Below are 19,042 nucleotides of genomic sequence, written 5' to 3'. Positions count from 1 at the left end.
CAGAGTAACCAAGCAAAATAAGCCACCAAACCAAGAACTGTCCCCTCAAAAAACGGTCTCTCGTTTTCTGTCCTGCATCCCCATTCACACAAGCGGGCGAAACAGAGGGAGAGAGGCACTTTTTAGCGTCAGGTGAGAAGATCCCTCTTGCCTCCAAGGACACCGCCGCTTAATTTGTGGATTCAAAAGTCCCTTGGCATCAGTCTGGTTATGCTGCTTCGGTCAGTAATATCTTGAAGGCCTACTAAACGCGCAGGCTGACATTTTCACCAAGTGACGCTGGCACCTCCAATTTCTATGGACATCTGTATAGAACTACGTCCCATAAATCTAGATTCGCCTTGCCTGCAAAGCCTTAGGCTCGAGCTGTTTATTTAATTTGGATTTCCAGAATTTGGGGACATCAGATGAAAAGCAGTTTGTTTGCTCTTTTGCTTTCCTCTCTCCATTAACCACAAGGATACCTTTTAAGATTTTAGCGCCCCATTATTTCCTCTGTGTAGGAGGGAGTGGTGTGTGTGTGTGTGTGTGTGTGTGTGTGTGTGAGAGAGAGAGAGAGAGAGAGAGAGAGAGAGAGAGAGAGAGAGAGACCAATGTCCCAGAATTGTTTTGCAGCTCATAACTACCGCCGCTTGACAGTAGGAGCGATTTCAAACGGCTGTTGTGAACACTTGATCCTGGCGATCTGTAGTATTCAAAGCTTAGGTGGGGGGGGGAGGGTGCAAGGAGGGGGGAAGGAGAGGGGAAGGGGTTGATTTCTGGTGTGTGAGCAAACAACTGCGAGGGCGTCCGCGGGGCTTGTCAGCACCGATTGCACGATAAAACGTGATTATTATTATTTTTTTTTAAAAAAAAGGAAAGCAAGAAATTAACGAAGCCTGTTTAGCTCGGCTCCGCCAGGCAAAGGCGCAGAGGCCGCTGGAGTCCTTCCAGCGCTCATTAAGGGACGCAATTAACTCGTTCACGCTCAATTAGAGCCGTACATAACTCCGTTTGAGGAGATCCCGTCGCACCCTTTGCAGAAAGCGGAATGCTCCGCGCGGCTGGAGCCAGGAGAGTCGCCCGCCCGCCGGCCACGCCAATTCCCCTTTCCTGTTTTGTTTCCTCAACACAGGTAGAGGCCACGCTCGATTTCCTCCTGCGCTGCTCGCAGCAATGGAAGGGGAGGCGGGGGAGAGAACGAACGAACGAGCAGTGTCCCTCCAGCTTCGGGGGTTTAAGGGGAGACGGTTTATTTTCTAGTTCTGGCCGGGTTGCTGTTCCATGCACCCTGGCTTGGGGAAGGAAATCCGTAGGATCTCCTTCACGTGTTCGTCTGAAACGACTTTTTTTTAAAAAAAAATTTAGCGCGGTGAGCGTTTTTCGTAGGTGACATAATCGAAAGGCGCACGACGCACCCCCTGCCCCGAGGATCTTACAAACTGAACGCAAGCGGGCAGGAGGAAATACGAAGGTTTCTCATAACAACCGTTCAACAACAACGACCCCAATCCTTTATAAAATGAAAAACAAAAATCTTATTTAATAGAGATTGCTCTGTGTTTTGGATGAATGGCGGTGCTCCCAAGTGTTTGTGCTTGTTTTTTTAAATAAGGTTGCAATCATTATTTAAGGCATTGCTATCCTAGACATAGCTACCCAAGACAGATCCCATTAAGATGAACTGCAAGTGGTTATAGGATCGAAGCTTTGGCTCGGCTTCAAGGGCCTAGAGGATCTGGAGCAGGAGGAGCTTTTTATTTTTCGCTTCTTGTGAAACGGTGAAAACAAAACAAAAAACTGAGCATAAATAGATTAACCCCCGCGCGCACACCCAGACGCAGCACCTCCATAGAGTTCTGTCCACCCCAACGCGTTGAAATCCTATAGCTGAGCTGACCGTGGGCTTTGCTCGCGACGCCTGTGGCATTGCGACTGGAGAGGCGAGCGCGAGTTTGGACTGCTTGGATTTTATCATTCGAAAAGGCAGCGACTTAATTTACCTCGGCCATTTCTGCATGTGTAACTAATTGGGGGGGGGGGGGCTAAAAGAGCCCAACATGTTATTTATGAGTCGAGTATTTCATCTGCAAATATCCTCTCCCCCCCCCCACCGCCGTTGGAAAAAAAAAAGATATGCCAGGCGCGTGGATAATTTAGGCTTAAAGTTTAAAAAACAAACTAACCACAAGATGACCATAAAATTAAGGGGAGAGTTTCACTGCAATCCTGAGACAAGAAGGGCAGCGCGAGGTTTTCGCCCTTGGGGAGAGACTTCCTCGTTGGGGCTTAGAAAAATGCGATTTCCACTACTATTTCCAAAACATAGTGCCTTAGGCTGATATGGATTGGCAGTTCCCAAAGGCCAAAGTCTTCCCGAGGCCTGAACTGATCTCAGTGCGTAAATCAGTTGAGCAGAGTATAGTTGGAGCGGAGGACACCGTGTTGAGATTCCTGCACTGCAGGGGGTTGGACTAGATGACCCCCCCGGAACCCCTTCCAGCTCTACAATTCTATATGGATAGAGTGAGTTTGGAAAGGCCTTTCATGGATGTCGGCGGAACTTACCGCCACTTGAATCCCAGCCACCTTGAAACCCTCTTTCTGCTAGGCTTTCCTTCTTTGACAAGACCTCTTGGTTTCAAGAGACAGTTTGCTTTGAAAGTCAGCGAGCTTATTGTCTCCAACGAGTAACACTCCATTGCCTGTTGCAGTCTATCTTATCTTAACTCATAAAGGATGTTACTGGCGCCTTGCGATCCTAGCGAAGAAGTAACTCCTTTTGAATTCAGCGGGACTTACTCCCAGGTAAGTGGAGTTCGGATGGACAGCCTTTAAGATGCAAACCTCGGGCCTGATTTTGAACGCCTCTTGATAGGACGGTAAGGCTGCAATGCTATGGCTGAACACAACTTCGGAGTCAGCATGCATCATAAGATCGGAGTTGCACGGGAGTAGCGCACTAAGTAAGAACCGTGGCCTGGCAAGCCACAGATAGAGCAGTATGTCGGTGGTGAAGACCGCTTTGGACTCCTCCTCCTCCTTAATATTATTATTATTATTTATTATATTTTAATCCAATTGCTCCTGAAGCCGGCCCTACAATGCCATAAAAATGCCTATGTCTGTCCCTTCTTTTTAAAGAACATTTGCCATCTTTTTTCTGTTTGCTGAAGCCTAAAATTAAGTCCCAGGCAAGTAACGTTCCAGGCAGGTGTTACTTCTCATCACCTGCAAACCGTATGGAGACTCCAGCGCAGCCAATCTGGGTGAGAGTTAGCTCCCACCTGCCTCAGGCAGAACACCTCTGCTAGCTGCGGAGGGTGGAAGTTGTAGCCCAAAGCAACAAAGTTACAGCAAAAAGGGTGGCAGGGGTGAAGAAACAAAGCTGCCAGGCTTGCTCGCTCAGCTCCCAACCCCCCACAGGAGGAGAAAAGGTATCTATGTCGCGCCTCCCGTGTGAGGACTAGGGCACTGAAAGAGAGATGGCCTCTCGTCTCTCAAGTACAGGCAGTTACAGATCAAAGTGACGCCAATGGTCAAATGCATCGCAATTACATTTTCATGAATTTAATGGGATCGCTCAGTCGGTAGAGCATGAGACTCTTAATCTTGGGTCGAGGGTTCGAGCCCCACCTTGGGCAAAATAGTCCTGCATTTCAGGGGGTTGGGCTAGATGACCCTTAGGGATCTATTCCGACCCTACGATTCTGTGAAGCAGTTTCCAGTCGTTCGAGTGCGCCTTTGCATCCGTCGGCGCTCTGGAAGGGGAAAGAGGGTTATGTATTATGGAGTAAAAGGGGCATCTTTCTGCATCAGCGTTCTTCTCAACTCCCCCCTCCCAAACATCCTCGCAATCTTTATTTTTATTTTAAAGCCGGAAAGTGACTTTATTTACAAAAAAAAAGCTCCCGTAAAACAGGCACCCCCTTGTTAAGATACACCAGGGATGTTCCTCCGTTCCTCAAAAGCTTGAGGCGGACAGAAAGCAACGGCTGAAGGGGGCTTGGGGAGGGGCGAGAAAGGAAACTCTGCCTTTCCACAGGGTTGCAGCGCAGATGTTGCGCAACAGGTTCCACTCGGCCCAAATCCGGGCTAAACTCCGAATGTAGACAAACCTTTCTTGCCTTGGCGCGCAAAGTTCCATTGGAAGCGCAGGGATTTGGTTGCTATCGCGAGGATCAAGATGCGGGTGGACTTACAGCCCGAATTTACAGGGTAAGATTTGCACCCCTCCTTCTCTGTAGATTCCAGTGGGCTTCCTTTCGCATCCCGGTGGTGACATCCGTTTGGAAGCAAGTCCTTTGAGACAAAGCCTGCGTGGATCTGGCTTGGTTTGCAACCTGTTATATACTTATTGGGATGTGCGTGTTTTAATAACTAAATATAATTCAAAGGACTTACTTCCAAGTAACCCTGCTAAGGGTCCTAGCTGGAATTGGGTTGTAAGGAGAAACTCAGGCCGGTGGTCAACAAAAGAGCAAACTCCTAGGGGCCGAGGGGTTTTTGGCCTCCCCAATAAAATACTCGAGGGACACCCCCCACAAGCTGATGGGCATTGCCATTCAAATGTGCACTGCATCATGCGATCGATTATGCGGGGCGGGGTTTACCTGGCCCCCCCAATGTTTTATTCGTTGGCACCCCTGGGAGTCAACTGAGTCTTCATTAATTTCAGAGGGTCTGCTCTGAGTGAGACTTGGTAAAATGCAACACTTCGGACGGACGGCTTCGGCTTTAATCCTATACCCCCTGCGTAGCGGGGGGGGGGGCAGGGGCAGCTGCCCCCTCAGATCAATAAAACAATAGAAATAACTAATTGACCAATCCCCCCCAAAAAAATCTGGCTATGCCCATGCCTGGGAGTAAGTCTCATTGAACTCAAGGGGCCTCCTTCCTTAATTTTGAGCAGATGCGTCTGGGATGGTGATGTTAGACCCACTTACCGGAGAGCAAACGGGACTATCGATTCGGAGTGAACATGCATAGGTTCGATTGCGCTGCGGGACTACGATCCTAAGCACGCTAATCTAGCAAGCTTGTAGGTGGGGGGAGCTCACGTCTAGCACTTCAGTCCGAAGCGTAGAAACTGGTCGGAAGCGATCCCACACTGAAAGCGATAGGACGGAAGGATTTCACGGAGTGAATCAGGGCTGGGATCAAACTGTAAACATGTTTAGGATGGAGCCAATGGGTTTGTCGGTCCAGGGAAGTTTGACCGTAGACTTTCGCCTGCGTTGAAATCAATGGGGCCCGTCTTCCCACTTGGAAGGGGTCTCTAGTCAGAAAAGAAGCTGATGTCCTAACCTCAGTTGCGTCGCCTAAGGCGCATGCAAGGCTTTTCGCTTATTTTGGGCACGGGCCTATACGACAGGTTACCTAGGAAGTACCGTAAGTTTCGCTTGAGTCCACGGGAGCTTGTTCCCATGGGCCTAGCGGGGGAGAGACAGGGAGGGGCAGTTGCCCCCCAATAAATAAAAATACTTAACTAACTGAAGTTCTGCCCGCCTAAGATAAATCCTGGCTACGCCCATTCTTGCCCTCCAAGGAAAGCGCCGCAGATGGGACTGCACGACTGCAGAGTCGGTGTAGGCACGCTTACTCCGGAGTAAGTTTCGTTGTGTCCAAAAGGGCTTACTTGCTAGGCGTGTTTGAGGTTGCAGTCTCAGTCGTGTGTGTGTGTAGTAGGGAAGGTTTTATTTTTGGTTAGCCTGTTGCTTATTTATTTGTTTCACAAAACTTACATACCGCTTGATTGCAAACAACCAACCCCCAAAGTTGTTAAGTCCCCGAGTAGCTGCTTCAATTTACCCAGCGAGACGTGCCTCCTGATTTTTTATTATTTTATTTTTAAAAGAAAGAAATATTATTTTAAACGGGACTCTGTTTATTGCCACCGAGGGCAGAGGAAAGGTGGTTGAGAACTCCCAGACTCTTCTCATTTAGGGGAAGAAAGGGGGGGGGGAGCCGATAAAGATCTGTTGACATGAAGCAGAATTGAAAGGTGGAGGTGACACCGAAATAAAAGGATCAACCGGCTCTGCGGTGGGGAGGAAAGTAGAGCGCAAGGGGGGGTGTGAGTGTCACTGCAGACCTCCAGAGAATCGTTGGCTTTGATGTCCTAAAAGGGTCCCGCCACTCGCTTATCCCCCCCCCCAAGTTACTCGTCCCCTTCTCTGTCTCTTTCCTCGGTTGTAACAGAGGAAAAGTGTAACTTACAGATCTGGACCAAGGCCAGCAAACTTGTAACAGCCTGACTCCTCTCTCTTTCTCTCTCTCCGCTCCCCTTTGTTTTTAAGCTAAACTGCTTCTAGCGACCAAAATCGTTAGCACAATGGATGCTATTATGAATCACGATGTTTCTTTTCTCCCCTCTTCCTTTCAGGAGAACCGGTGAAAGGCCGCTTCTTATGCGATTGGTGTGACTTAAAACTTTGAAAGTTATCTCCCTCTCCACTCTTTCTCTCTCTGTTACACACACACACACACACACACACACACACACACACACACACACACATGCCCCAGCGCGACATTCTCTGACAGGGCTAGATTTACGAGTAACACATCCATCCGGTTAAACCACAGTCCTTGGATTTAAAACGATTTTAAAAAATAAATTCAGTTCTGAAAACTGAAGGGTGCATGCTTAAGCACGTTGACAGTTAATAATAATAATAATAATAATAATAATACTGTATGCTGGGAAATCCGTACCTTCAACACACACACATACGGAAGCAAGGCAACTGTTTTTAGTGGAGCGCATAGTCCTAGGATTGGAGCCTTAATTCTTAGTAAAAGTATCAGGTGAATACACGCGTTTAAATAAAATACAAGGACTTTACTGGGCTGTGAATCGGATTGTAAATATTTACACATGGCAGGACTTAAAGTACATGGGGATATGCCGTAGCAGAGATTTCTCTCCACCTTCCGAATTAAACTGCATTCCATAAATCGCCCACCACCAAGCCTTCAAAATAAGCCTGTAAACCAATATATTGAGGCACGATTTCCGATCGCAGTGAATCTTCCCATTGGACCCTGCACGGATTCACATGCTCAGGAGGAGGAACGCGAACGGGTCCAACGTGTTCGTTCCTTGAAGAATATGCCATTTCTGACGCTAAAAGCACTTGTTCAGAAGTGTCCTATTGATTTCACGGGACATGGTACTTCCTTGCAAACGGTGTTTAGGAAATCTGCTTTTATCGTCTCGTCTGAAAAGGAACGGGATCCATCCCCGTGTCAGCTGCCCGGCTCTATTTCAAATGTGGCCTAAACATAAGGAGTTTGATCAATATCTTTTGGTAATAAGCGGCTGTGGATGCGAATATTTAAAAAAATAATAATGGAGGGGGACACGTTTTAAAAAACACAGCACCCTGGTCCTTAAACAGTTAAATTTAACTGAGGGGTGGGGGGAGGTTGCAGCGTGTGTGTTTTAATCGACCGGTATACCAAATTTATCCAATTAGAAAAGGCAAATCTTGGCCAAATGTCACACTCGTTTATTCTGGGTCAGTGCGATGGAATTTCTGTAGACTTTCCTTTTTCCTTCTCCCTCCCCCCCCCCCGCCTTTTCTTAAGGCTGATTTATGTAAAGTGGTGTGAAAGGTGGACTCGGGGCACATCTTTAGTGAGAAGATCCGTGAACAGCAGAACCGCCAGACAAACAGCGCGTCGCCCTTTAATCTTCTCGGCTTCGCGTCTGATCCATCCCATCTCAGCTGCTCGTGAACAATCCCTGCGCTTTCGCTTCGATCCTTTTTTGCAGCAGTTTGGTGCGCGCGCGCTCTTGTTTTGCTGTAGCTTTGGGTGTGTGTGGGGGGGGAGCAAACTTAAAAAGCAAACTTAGCAACAATATGTTTAGATCGAGAGGCTTCAAAATCCCCCCTCCACATTTCTTTTATTTTGTTTGGGAAGAGCTTTCCAAGCACCCGTGGCAGAGCATGGGCGTGACGTCACGGGGCAAGGCTACGCGTCACCGTTACGTCAAATGCAAACTATAAAAGGAACTCGTTGAGCGCTGAGCAGAGGCAAATGCTCTCTCTGGTTGCAAGTTTGCGCTGCGTCGTGGGTACGCCCAGCGCGGTCCCCAGCATGTTTACTCAGAAGTAAAAGGCCGCAGTTTTGCAGCAGCCGTTAATCTGCTGCGGGCTCAGAATAAGTAGCAAGGTCTAAACCCGAACATGTGCAACGATCGTAAATAAGAACCAAGCCCCATGTAAATGCAATTATAAGATATTTTGGGGAATGTTTTATTTCCCCAAGCATGGAAAGTACAGGCACTCCCGCACAATTATTGCCGAAATACGTTTTCGGCTGCAGCCTTAATGCACGTGTTTTAAATCTCGCAGAAATCTGCAGGACTTTGGTAGGGGTTGATTTTTTCTGGATCAAGCTCCAGATCTTTAAGCATCTGAACTCCGGCATAACTGGTTAAAGGACAGCTTGCCGAGGCCGTCAGCGACCTTTGCAAACCTAACCATTCCGCCGCACGGAGGACGCTTCTGAGGCGCTAGTTGACTGATGGAAATCGAAATCAACCTCTCGCTTTGAAAGCGAAGGGCAGCGTTCTGTCCTGCGAGTGCAATTCTGACCCCAGTCCCCGAATCTACCCAAGTCTTTTGCCCCTATCCTAAAACACGCTTCTGGCTTCAATCGGAGAGCCGAGGGCGCCTATTGAATTACAGCCCGCAGGTGTGTGTGTGTCAATCACATCCGTGACCATTGGGCCCTGGATTTCAACAACGTGCATAAAAAGTCCGATCGTTTGCAGGTTTTATTTCGTATTTTAGGACAGTCATTCTCCTTCATCCCCCATCCATCTCCTTCTGCTGGAGAAATGAGACTGAAAAGTACAGCCTTGGCTTAAAACTCCTGCTTCCCCCAGAATTGACAGAAACACTCTCTAGCTTTTATAGCTGATCCGAAATCAGGGGTGCCAACCTGAGTAAAAAAAAAATTGGGGGGAGGGATAGGTAAGTCCTGCCCGAACAATTGATCGTAAGATGTGGTGCACGCACCCCATTTGAAAAGCAATGCACATCAACTTTGGGGGCGGCCCCCTCACATATTTTATTGGGGAGGCGAAGGGACCTCACTTCTGCCCCCCTAACAAAAGTCTGCCCCTCCTCAAGAAAATCCTGGCTACGCCCATGACCTTAGCCCCGGGGAGTTGGCTCCTATGTCTCAAACACAAGGGCGCACAGGTCGTTCTGCTCGCTTTGTGCACGTGGCTCGATCCCTAGGGCCGTCCAACAGCCTAGAAAACTCCTCTAAATTTCCTCTCGCTCTGCTCTAAGGCGACAGCTCTTAATTTACTATTGCTATCAACTGCCATCCCACGGACACTTAACAGGAGGTAAGGAGGCGCCTATCGAAGTAGCGGCAAGGAGCGCTGACTTCCTCCTGGGCGTGCATTAGGGTTGCGAGGTCCCATTCCCTGCTTAGACGGCTCCTGTTCACCCCTAAGGAATGGAGTGCATAAGAGCCAACTCCTAGGGACCATGGGCGTCTTCGCTCCCCCAGTAAAATATTTGAGGGGTCTGTCCCCCAAGTTGATGGGCATTGCCAATCAAATGGAGTGTCCCGCGTGATGTGCAATCTTTAATAAAATACTGCGTGGGGGCCCGATAAACCCCGCCCCGATAATCAATCGCATGACGCAACTATTTAAATGGCAATGACCATCAACTTTGGGGAAGGCCGTCCATGGGCGTGGTCAGGGGGTGCAGGGGAGCAGCTGCCCCCTAAATCAAGTAAATAAATAAAAAAAACTTTACTAACTGACCAACCGCATCACAGATAACTCGGTTCTGCCCCCCCCCAACACAAAGCCTGCCTCTAAAACAAATCCTGACTATGGCCCAGCCCCCTCAAATATTTTATTGGGGGGTCCGGAGCCCCCTCGGCCCATAGCTGTCAACGTTTCCCTTTTTTAAAAGGGAGATTCCCTTATTCCGAGTAGGTTTCCTCGCAAGAAAAGGGAAAAGTTGACAGCTATGCCTCGGCCCCTAGCAGTTGGCTCCTATGTAATCGATTATAAAAGGGGGGCTTGCCCCCCTTTTATTCAAATTGGCACCCCTGATGGGGTGTGTGGGATTTTTGTCTCGTTTTGTAGCAGTGGACGAGGCGGAGGAAGGAGGGGGCCCCGACGCAGAGCTTTGAAGTCAGCTATGTTAAATCCTTGTACTCTGCTTTCCGAAGCAAATTGGAGGTCAGAGTTGAAGCGGAGCGGGGAGCAGAGGAGAGGGCAGAGAAGCCGCGAGCAAAGCGGGGAATTTCCTGCCTGAGTGAAGGTCCAGGTCTTCTCGCCAGCAGCGGCACGGACCTCGCGCTGCCTGGTCTCCAAAACCAAACCGGACTCTCACCTAGTTGGGTGGGGCCAAGGGGCGCTGGCGGGTTTGCAGCGCATCTGTTCGGATTGCTTTGCGTCCAAAGGTCCTAGGGCCAATGGAAACACCGCCTGCGTGTTACTATGCGCGGTTTAGGGGATGACACAATAAATAAAAAGCAGTTCCATCAACCCTTGGTATGACCAAGAAACAAGGCATTTTTGTGATGTTGCCTCTGTATCGGTGGTGTCCCTTGAGAAGCTGAGTGGCTCTTGTGTTTTTTGGGGAAAATATTTTTTATTAAATATTTTATTGAATTACAAAAGAACGTGCAATGTCTCTCTCCCTCCCCCCAAAAATCATAGAGTCTCTTAGTTACGTTCAGTGTAAGACTCGGCTCTTGTTAAATTACACAAGAGGAAGCTAATTTTGGTGGCTAAAGAGTAGCAGAAGTTCTACCATCAAGAAATCAGGGGCACAGCTATTCATCCCAACTTCCAGAAGGGGCGTTTCTTTCTATATGTAAGCTAGAAACTCCTGCCAATTATTACTGTGGCAAAAACATTTGGGGACACCAGTTCTTTGCCTCCCAAATCTCCTGTCTTTCCCTCCCCCTTCCCAATGGACAGCACAGGTCTGATGCCCATCACAATACATTTAGTAGCAAACAGCAGCTTCTTGTGAATTGGAGCCACAGCTGAGAGTGCCAGTGGTTTCTACAAAAGATCTCATCTTGTTCATTGCCCACTGTTGAGCGCTTCTCCTTCGCCTCTCTTAGTTTCTTACTTTCTACTTGGGACAGGAAACATTCTTGCATACATTGTATACTCCTTTAAATAACTCCTTTAAAAGACAAATAAGAATACAGTGGTACCTCTGGTTAAAAACTTAATTCGTTCCGGAGGTCTGTTCTTAACCTGAAACTGTTCTTAACCTGAGGTACCACTTTAGTTAATGGGGCCTCCTGCTGCCGCCGTGCCGCTGGCGCGCGATTTCTGTTCTCATCCTGTTCTTAACCCAAGGTACTATTTCTGGGTCAGCAGAGTCTGTAACCTGAAGCGTCTGTAACCTGAAGCGTCTGTAACCTGAGGTACCACCGTACATAATGCTTGTATAGCACTTACAAGTATTCAGAGCACTTCACATGCATTCATAGAATTGCAAAGTTGGGACCATGAGAGTCATCTTGTCATAGGAACCAACTCCTAGGGGGCCGAGGTCCCTTCCGCCCTCCCAATAAAATATCTGAGGGGGCCTGCCCTCCCATAATTGATGGGCATTGCCATTCAAATGGTGTGAGGGTGCCATGTCATAGAATAACAGAACTGTAGAGTTGGAAGAGACCCCAAAGATCATCTAGTTCCTGCAATGCAGGAATATGCTTCTGCCCCATACGGGGAACGAACCTGCAACCTTGGCTTTGTCAGCACCTCGCTCTAACCCACTGAGCTATCCAGGCACATGATCAATTATGCAGAATAGGGCTTACCTGGGACTCCCAATATTTTATTCAAGTTGGCACCCCTGCATCTTGTCGAACCCCTTGCAATTCAGAATTTTTTTGCCCAATGTGGGGCTCGAACCCACATGACCCTGAGATTTAGAGTCTCATGCTCTATCAACTAAAGGCTGTCTGTCCCACTGGTATCCTTGGAATCCTTACTATTACCCTGTGTTGTTGCAGATGGGGGTGGGTGGCTGAGTCTGAGAGAGAGGCTTGTCTATGACCCCCTCTGGTGAATTCATGGTAGAGGTGAGATTTGAACAAGTGGCTTTCAGATTCACAGCTTTATTTGTTCCAGTGTGAGAGCCAGTGTGGTGTAGTGGTTAAGAGCGGTAGTCTCGTAATCTGGGGAACCGGGTTCGTGTCTCCGCTCCTCCACATGCAGCTGCTGGGTGACCTTGGGCCAGTCTCTGAAGTCTCTCAGCCCCACTCACCTCACAGAGTGTTTGTTGTGGGGGAGGAAGGGAAAGGAGAATGTTAGCCGCTTTGAGACTCCTTCGGGTAGTGATAAAGTGGGATATCAAATCCAAACTCTTCTTCTTCTGTTCCATCCAGTAATCAGACATGTTTGTGTGTGTGTTTCCCCACTCCCTTCTTTCTCTCTTTCTTACAGCCTTTGCTGCCAGGCTTCTCGGCTATCATGGGTAGCAAGACTTTGCCAGCTCCAGTGCCCATCCACCCCTCCCTCCAGCTCACCAACTATTCCTTCTTGCAAGCTTTCAATGGCCTGCCCGCCGTGCCCTCGGAACATCTGCCCAACCTCTATGGTTTCAGCGCCCTCCACGCCGTTCATCTTCACCAGTGGACGCTGGGCTACCCGGCCATGCATTTGCCTCGTTCGTCCTTCGCCAAAGTGCCCGGCGTGGCCAGCCTGGTGGACGCCAGGTTCCAGCTGCCCGCCTTCCCTCTCTTCCCGCATGTCATCCATCCCAAACACGAAGCTGCCAACATGCCGCTCAAAGCCAAGCCCCGATTTGACTTTGCCAATCTCGCTGTGGCAGCCACTCAGGAGGATCACTCGAAACTGGGACAGATCGATAGCCAAGGTTCCCCTCCGGGCCTTGGCTCCTTGCTCGAGGTGACCAAGCTTTCACCAGAGAAGAAACCCACGCGGGGAAGGCTACCTTCCAAAACCAAGAAGGAATTTGTGTGCAAATTCTGCGGCAGGCACTTCACCAAGTCGTACAACCTTTTGATCCATGAAAGAACCCACACGGACGAAAGGCCGTACACATGTGACATTTGCCACAAGGCCTTCAGAAGACAAGATCACCTGAGGGATCACAGGTAGGCCTGAGCGTTTAATGGATCTGTTCTCCTGAAGCCCATCTTAACTGCCAACAATTACAGTGTCTCATCTAGTAGCTATACCCGATTATATGTCGTGGATAACTGTTATCACAGACAAATGAGATGGTGCTACTTCAGTAAAAAATGCCCATTACACATTAGGTAACACTTGGATATGCTTAATGGTGACTCTCCATTGTGACTTTAATGCTACTGTTAATAGTAGTAGTAGTAGTAGTAGTAATAATAATAATAATAATAATAATAATAATAATACACTGACCATCTAGCCACTCTGGGCAGCTTCCAACACATACAAAAACATAATAAAACATCAAACATAAAAAAACCTTCCCAATACAGGGCTGCCTTCAGATGCCTTCTAAAAGTTGTGTAGTTCTTTATCTCCTTGATGGGAGGACATTCCACAGCATGGGTGCCACTGCTGAGAAGGCCCTCTGCCTGGTTCCTTGTAGCTTCACTTCTCTCAGAGAGGGAACCACCAGAAGGCCCTGGGAGGTGGACCTCAGTTTCTGGGCTGAACGATGGCGGTGGAGATGCTCCTTCAGGTAGAGCTGGGAAATCCAAAAATGTTTCCTAGCTGAAATTCCAGCTAAGTAACAGATCTGTAATGTGACGTATTCCATCCTCTACTGCAAGGTTGGGAACTATTTTTCACCTTGAGGGCCACACTCCATTTGGGGCAACCTATCCAGGGCCACATGCCAGCAGGGAATAGTTAGCCAGAACAAGTGTAGATACACACACCTCTCTCTACCTCCCGTCCAGGCAAGCAAGAATTCAATGATACATTCCAGCCAGGCAAAAAACACTTGGGAGATGAAATGAAGCAAGTGAGAGGTATGACCTGGGAAAAGGGTTCATGGCCTGGAGGACCACAGTCAACATCTGCTCTACTATTACACCCCGTTTCCTACTGTCATGCCCAAGCAAGTAATGATCTGTGTGAAGGATCTCATATTCTCTTTCTTATGCAGAAAATGCATTTATTGAGTTTTTTGGGTTTCGTAATTGCATAACATTATTTCACCAAAGTTCACCTGCGTCAGGGTTGTACCATTGATGTTGGCTGGAAGGCTGTTTTCTGAGCAGATGACCAGGGGTTGCATCCACAATCCCCATGGAGAATATCATGGTGGTCAACAAACATCCATTCCTTAAACCCCTCCTCCTGAGGCTCCTCGCCCAGCACAGCTAACGTTTCACTTCCTGGATCAGATCCCAGGTGAGGGAAACCCTGTCAGGGGCAGGAGGAAAAGAATGCATCAGGAGAGAATTCATGCCAAAATTATATTTGATGATTGTTTTCCTTCCCAAGTGTGAGCATTGCTGATGCAGGCTGCAGTCCTATGAATCTGGGAGTAAGCCTCATCTAAACTCAATGGAATTTACCTCTGGGCAGACGTGAATCGGATTGGGCTGTTAAATGACAAGCTAGAGCTGATTCACCAGTGGATCGTGCAGATAAGCATACCTCACTGATACATGTGGATCTTTTGCACCTGAATACCTGATTGATTGAATGATGTGGAGCAGGGTTAGCCAACGTTGTGTCCTCCTGATGTCATGGACTCTAGCTCCCATCAGCCCCAGCCAGCATTGCCAATGACCAGGAACGATAGAAGCTGAATAGTCCAACAATGTTTTGAGGGTGCCATATTGGGTATCCCTGCTGTAGAGTGTGGTAGGGGGACCGATGGAGATGCTAATTGGTTTGTTAGGTCCTAGGTCCTGATATCTGATGCCTTTAAGTCTTATTTGGTCATCTCCTCTAGTGACTATCACATGCCATGCCATGCAATCAGGGTTCTAAACCATGTAAGGAGCCAACATGCATGGAGGGTGGGGTTAGAGCAGGGTCCACAAGCACCACCCTACTCTTTCCCACATGAGATGGTAATCTTAAGAAGGGACAATGGCCTTCCTACATATAGATGTACAGATAACTGCTTATGCAAGGGAAAACCAACTGAAGTTGATAGCAGTGCAATGGTCCTTATGAACATAGGAAGGGCTTTGTATGTACCAAGTCAGACCAATGGTCTACCTATCACAGTATATTGCCTACTTTGGTTGGCAGAAGCCCTCTCCACTGCCTCCGATGGAGGTCTCTCCAAGCACACCAACTTAAGATCCTTATAACAGCTGCAGATGTTGAGGGTTGAACCTCAACATTATGTGCTCTTCTATTCTCTTAGAGCCCCAACCCTTTCTATCTACTAATTATACGAGACAAAATGAGTATGCATTTACACTTTTCATGAATAACAAGCTCACTTGTATTCCAAGTCTACCCACAGCCTAAATGAAGCCACGTATTTCAGCTGAAATCCATTTTAGCCCAGTCTTGAGCACCTTTTAGTGGAAGCACATTCCATTCAGTACAATGGGATTTACTGGATTGTGAGTTTAGTCCCATTTAGGATTAAGGAATGAAGGAAGATGCTTAAATACTGATAGACATAGATAGCTCCTTTGTGGATCAGGGCATTTATTTGTTTAGAACTCTCTGTGATGTATATGCAATGTTCTTTCCCTCTATTTTTGCACAGTGAGAATTTTTTAGGGCAACTCATGAATATTATGTGCATGAAACCCACTGAAGACACAAAACATTTTAGCAGCCTAATGCCCAGCTGGACTCAGTTCTTGATTACTAGGACTGCAATCTTAGTCTGCAAATAGTCTTATTTATTCAGATATTATATGTGGGTTTGGCATGCTCATCACTCGCATCAAAGCAGGTAGTGGAGAAAAATAAGCAAAAATCTCATTTATAATAAAATCAGTCCCCACCTGCTACTGATTCCATCACTTCCAGTTATTTATAATAAAAACATGTCTATGCTACCTATTTAATCTGATTTCATACTGTTGCGTCTCTCAGCCAAGGAACTACGGACACGGTAGGGACATCAGAGAAAGTCTCAGCTGCAGGAGTGTCCCTGACAACTTAAAAGTCTCGGGGCAGATGGCAACAAGACTTTGTGTATGCTAATTTCTATGCATAGGTGTACTTTTAGGTTTCTGGGCAAATAGAGTGGGTCTCACCAGAACTGCAGTTTGCCGCAGCCCTGGAAGCAAAATGTAAAATAAGGAACAAGAGATCTGAGACCCCAGGGTAAAAGGATCAGGCCCTGGGGTCTTTTGACCTTCCCTAATAACACCCCTGATCAGCACCCTAACAAATTATGCTAACTACAGTTCTCTAGAAGAAGCTGTGAGAGTTAAACTGGTTTCAAGCCAGTTTAAATGAGCAGTGTAAATACCTGCCAAGGTACCAACCTAGATTCATGACAAACTCCTCCATGGGACAATCCCTCTGTCCTCTGAAAGGATCATATCCCCCTAAACATCATATTCATTCTACTTTCAGTGTTTCAGGACTTTCCCAACAATTGTTTCCCCCTTCTGTTTTATTGCTGACAATTATTTTGTGCAGGGAAGCATGAGTGAACTTCTGAAGAACTTTAAAAAAAGAAACTGCAACACCCAGTAATAGATCCCATAGGATTGAAGCTCTACTTATTTAATTTATAGACTGCCCTGCTACAGAAGCTCTATAACGATGCATTTAGTTAAGGTGAACTGTAAGTTTACGATGGTTCTCATCTTACACCAGGGGCAGATGCCTGTATGTTTTCTGCTGCGGAGCTAACAGCGGTTTTCAATCCCTTTCTCTCATCACTGCTGCTTTGATCAAATCTGGAGCTCTGTTTTAGGATAAAAAGAAAAGTATTTGGAGATCTGAACACAGATTTCCCATGGTTCATCTCCCTTTATCCAAGGCTAACTGGATAGTCCATGTACAAACCAGGGATTTCAACTCAAGGGGCACAAACTAAAATATAGTTATAGATCGTGTGCTTTTTTAGGGTTTAACCAGACATACATTTCCCTGAAAGTAAGCCCCTCTGAACACAACAGGACTTACTTCAGTTAAATATAGGATGTACATCCCAAGTCCATTGAAATCATTGGAAGCCGTGTGCATTTATTGTGTGCTAAATTGCAGTTGAGCGTTTCAGTCCAATTATCTCCTGTAGGCAAGGGAGCTCTGGTTCTGTTTGATCCCATTCAGTTCAATGGAGAAGATCCTCCAAAAACATCTCCCTTTGAACCTGGAGAACAACTATATATTGACGTGAATGGAAAAACTTCCATGTACTGAAATCTCCATGATATACTGAATTCTCCACGATATACAGAAGCACACAGGAGGCTCAAAGTGGAATTTCCAGATCCATATGCCCTGCTATTAGATTTTTCTTTGCTTATCATTGTTCTCCTTTGAGAACTTTCACCAAAACTTTGACCTTCCACCTGTACATTTTAGCAAGCTAAGACAGAAATGTATGTTGGTCATCTGATCAAATCTAAAATCTCTCTCTCTCTTTCTCTATTTTCTCTCCCCAGATATATCCACTCTAAAGAAAAGCCCTTTAAGTGCCAAGAATGTGGGAAAGGATTTTGCCAATCCAGGACTCTAGCTGTTCACAAGACACTTCACACACAAGTAAAGGAACTTAAACCTTCGAAAATGAAATGCTAAAGCTTCTAGCCCCCATGAACTTCACCCCATACCCGGCATTCCGAAATTTAGACCAAATTCTTGACAGAGACGTTGTGGAGCACTGAACACTATTAATTTTAAATTTGTTAAGAAAAGAAAAACTCAACCCTTCTCCACATACAAATGCAGCCAGCCTTCCCAAAAACCTGGGTGCTTCCGAGTTACACAGAGGAGTGTAAACCTTGCATGACTCTGCTAAACTTTACGTCAAAAGGTGGTGCTCAAGTATTGGAGAGAGGAATTTTCATTGTGTTACGAGGCAAACAACACCCAAAGTAGCTTCCTGAAGTTTTTGCTTTTCTTTAATTTTTAAAATTTTTATCCTTTCTGTATGCTTGTGTGTGACTGTTTAAAAGGCTTATCATTCATCATACTTCCAAAGAGAATATCCAGAAGATGGTTAAGAGAAACCAGCTTCATGTTTTAGGCACTCCTGAGATGAGAAGGAAGATCACTGATAAACTCTGTGTTTGAAAGGAAGCGAATGACCCTCCCATGTAATGGATCTTGCTGTTCCTCTACAGATTTTTAACACCCAAGTCTTCCCATCAGTGGGTTTCCTTCCTGCACACTGTGGCAAACATCCTGGGGTTTCTGTTTGTTTGTTTGTGGTCTAGTGCCTTGGGAGTGGTTTGTAGCTGGTGGATTTATTTAAACAAAGCCAAACACAAAAACACCGAAAGTGGGCAAAAGTTGACAACAATAAATCAAAGTGACTGCTGTGCCCAGTATGGTCTTAGTAGTACTTTCAAGTTATGGATGGGGAGTGAATGGAATTGATGGGGTGGGGTGGGGGGCATTTGACAAATCTCAGCCTGAGAGTTTTATCCCCAGTTGTCTTTCCCACCCTCCTTAGCAGTGTAAATAATAATAATGAGACATTCCAATATGTTTTTGGTTAAAGTTATTGCTATTTGGCACTTTATGCTGATTCTTGATAATGAACATTTATCACTGGATTTATTTGTGTGCGTGCGTGTTTTTTTTTTTTAAGTATTAAAATAAATTGGCATTTTACAGGCAAACATGGCTGGGTGACCTTTTCACTCCCTCTGTTAAAAATGCTTTTAGCAAAGCCCGTGATTTCTGTCCAGACCTTACACGGCTACTATCTGGTATTGTTTTGTAGACACTGAATCTGTTAATGACCTTGGTTTCGAGAATCACAGCTTTAATTTAAATGTGGTCTTAACTTTAACAGATAAAGGCAGCAGTCCTGTACCCACGTCCCAGTAAGCCCCATGGAACTAAGTGGAACTTACTTCAGAGTAGAAATGTAAAGGTCTGTATTGCAAGTTAACAAACGAAGACTGTGATCCTATGCATACTTGG

General features: G+C 46.6%; 1 protein-coding gene across 1 annotated transcript; it reads left to right on the top strand.

Moving 5' to 3' along the window:
• The first annotated feature begins 12,330 nt into the window (after positions 1-12,330).
• OSR1 (odd-skipped related transcription factor 1) lies at positions 12,331-18,669 on the top strand. The gene is made up of 2 exons (XM_081857435.1): positions 12,331-13,113; positions 17,554-18,669. Exons 1-2 carry the CDS (start codon positions 12,467-12,469, stop codon positions 17,687-17,689), a joined length of 783 nt encoding a protein of 260 aa, XP_081713561.1. The 5' UTR covers positions 12,331-12,466; the 3' UTR covers positions 17,690-18,669.
• The last annotated feature ends 373 nt before the right edge of the window (positions 18,670-19,042 follow it).

The sequence above is a fragment of the Podarcis erhardii genome (assembly GCF_964252035.2).
Source record: "Podarcis erhardii genome assembly, chromosome: 3".
Taxonomy (NCBI): domain Eukaryota; kingdom Metazoa; phylum Chordata; class Lepidosauria; order Squamata; family Lacertidae; genus Podarcis; species Podarcis erhardii.
The sequence above is the reverse complement of the archived record's forward strand: the minus strand, read 5'-3'. Positions and strand labels throughout refer to the sequence as shown.

Bases quoted from the DNA above. Each gene is read 5' to 3' on its own strand.
- OSR1 (XM_081857435.1), top strand. From the start codon at position 12,467: ATGGGTAGCAAGACTTTGCCAGCTCCAGTGCCCATCCACCCCTCCCTC. The intron at 13,114-17,553 runs GTAGGCCTGAGC...TTCTCTCCCCAG, and splicing joins GATCACCTGAGGGATCACAG to ATATATCCACTCTAAAGAAA.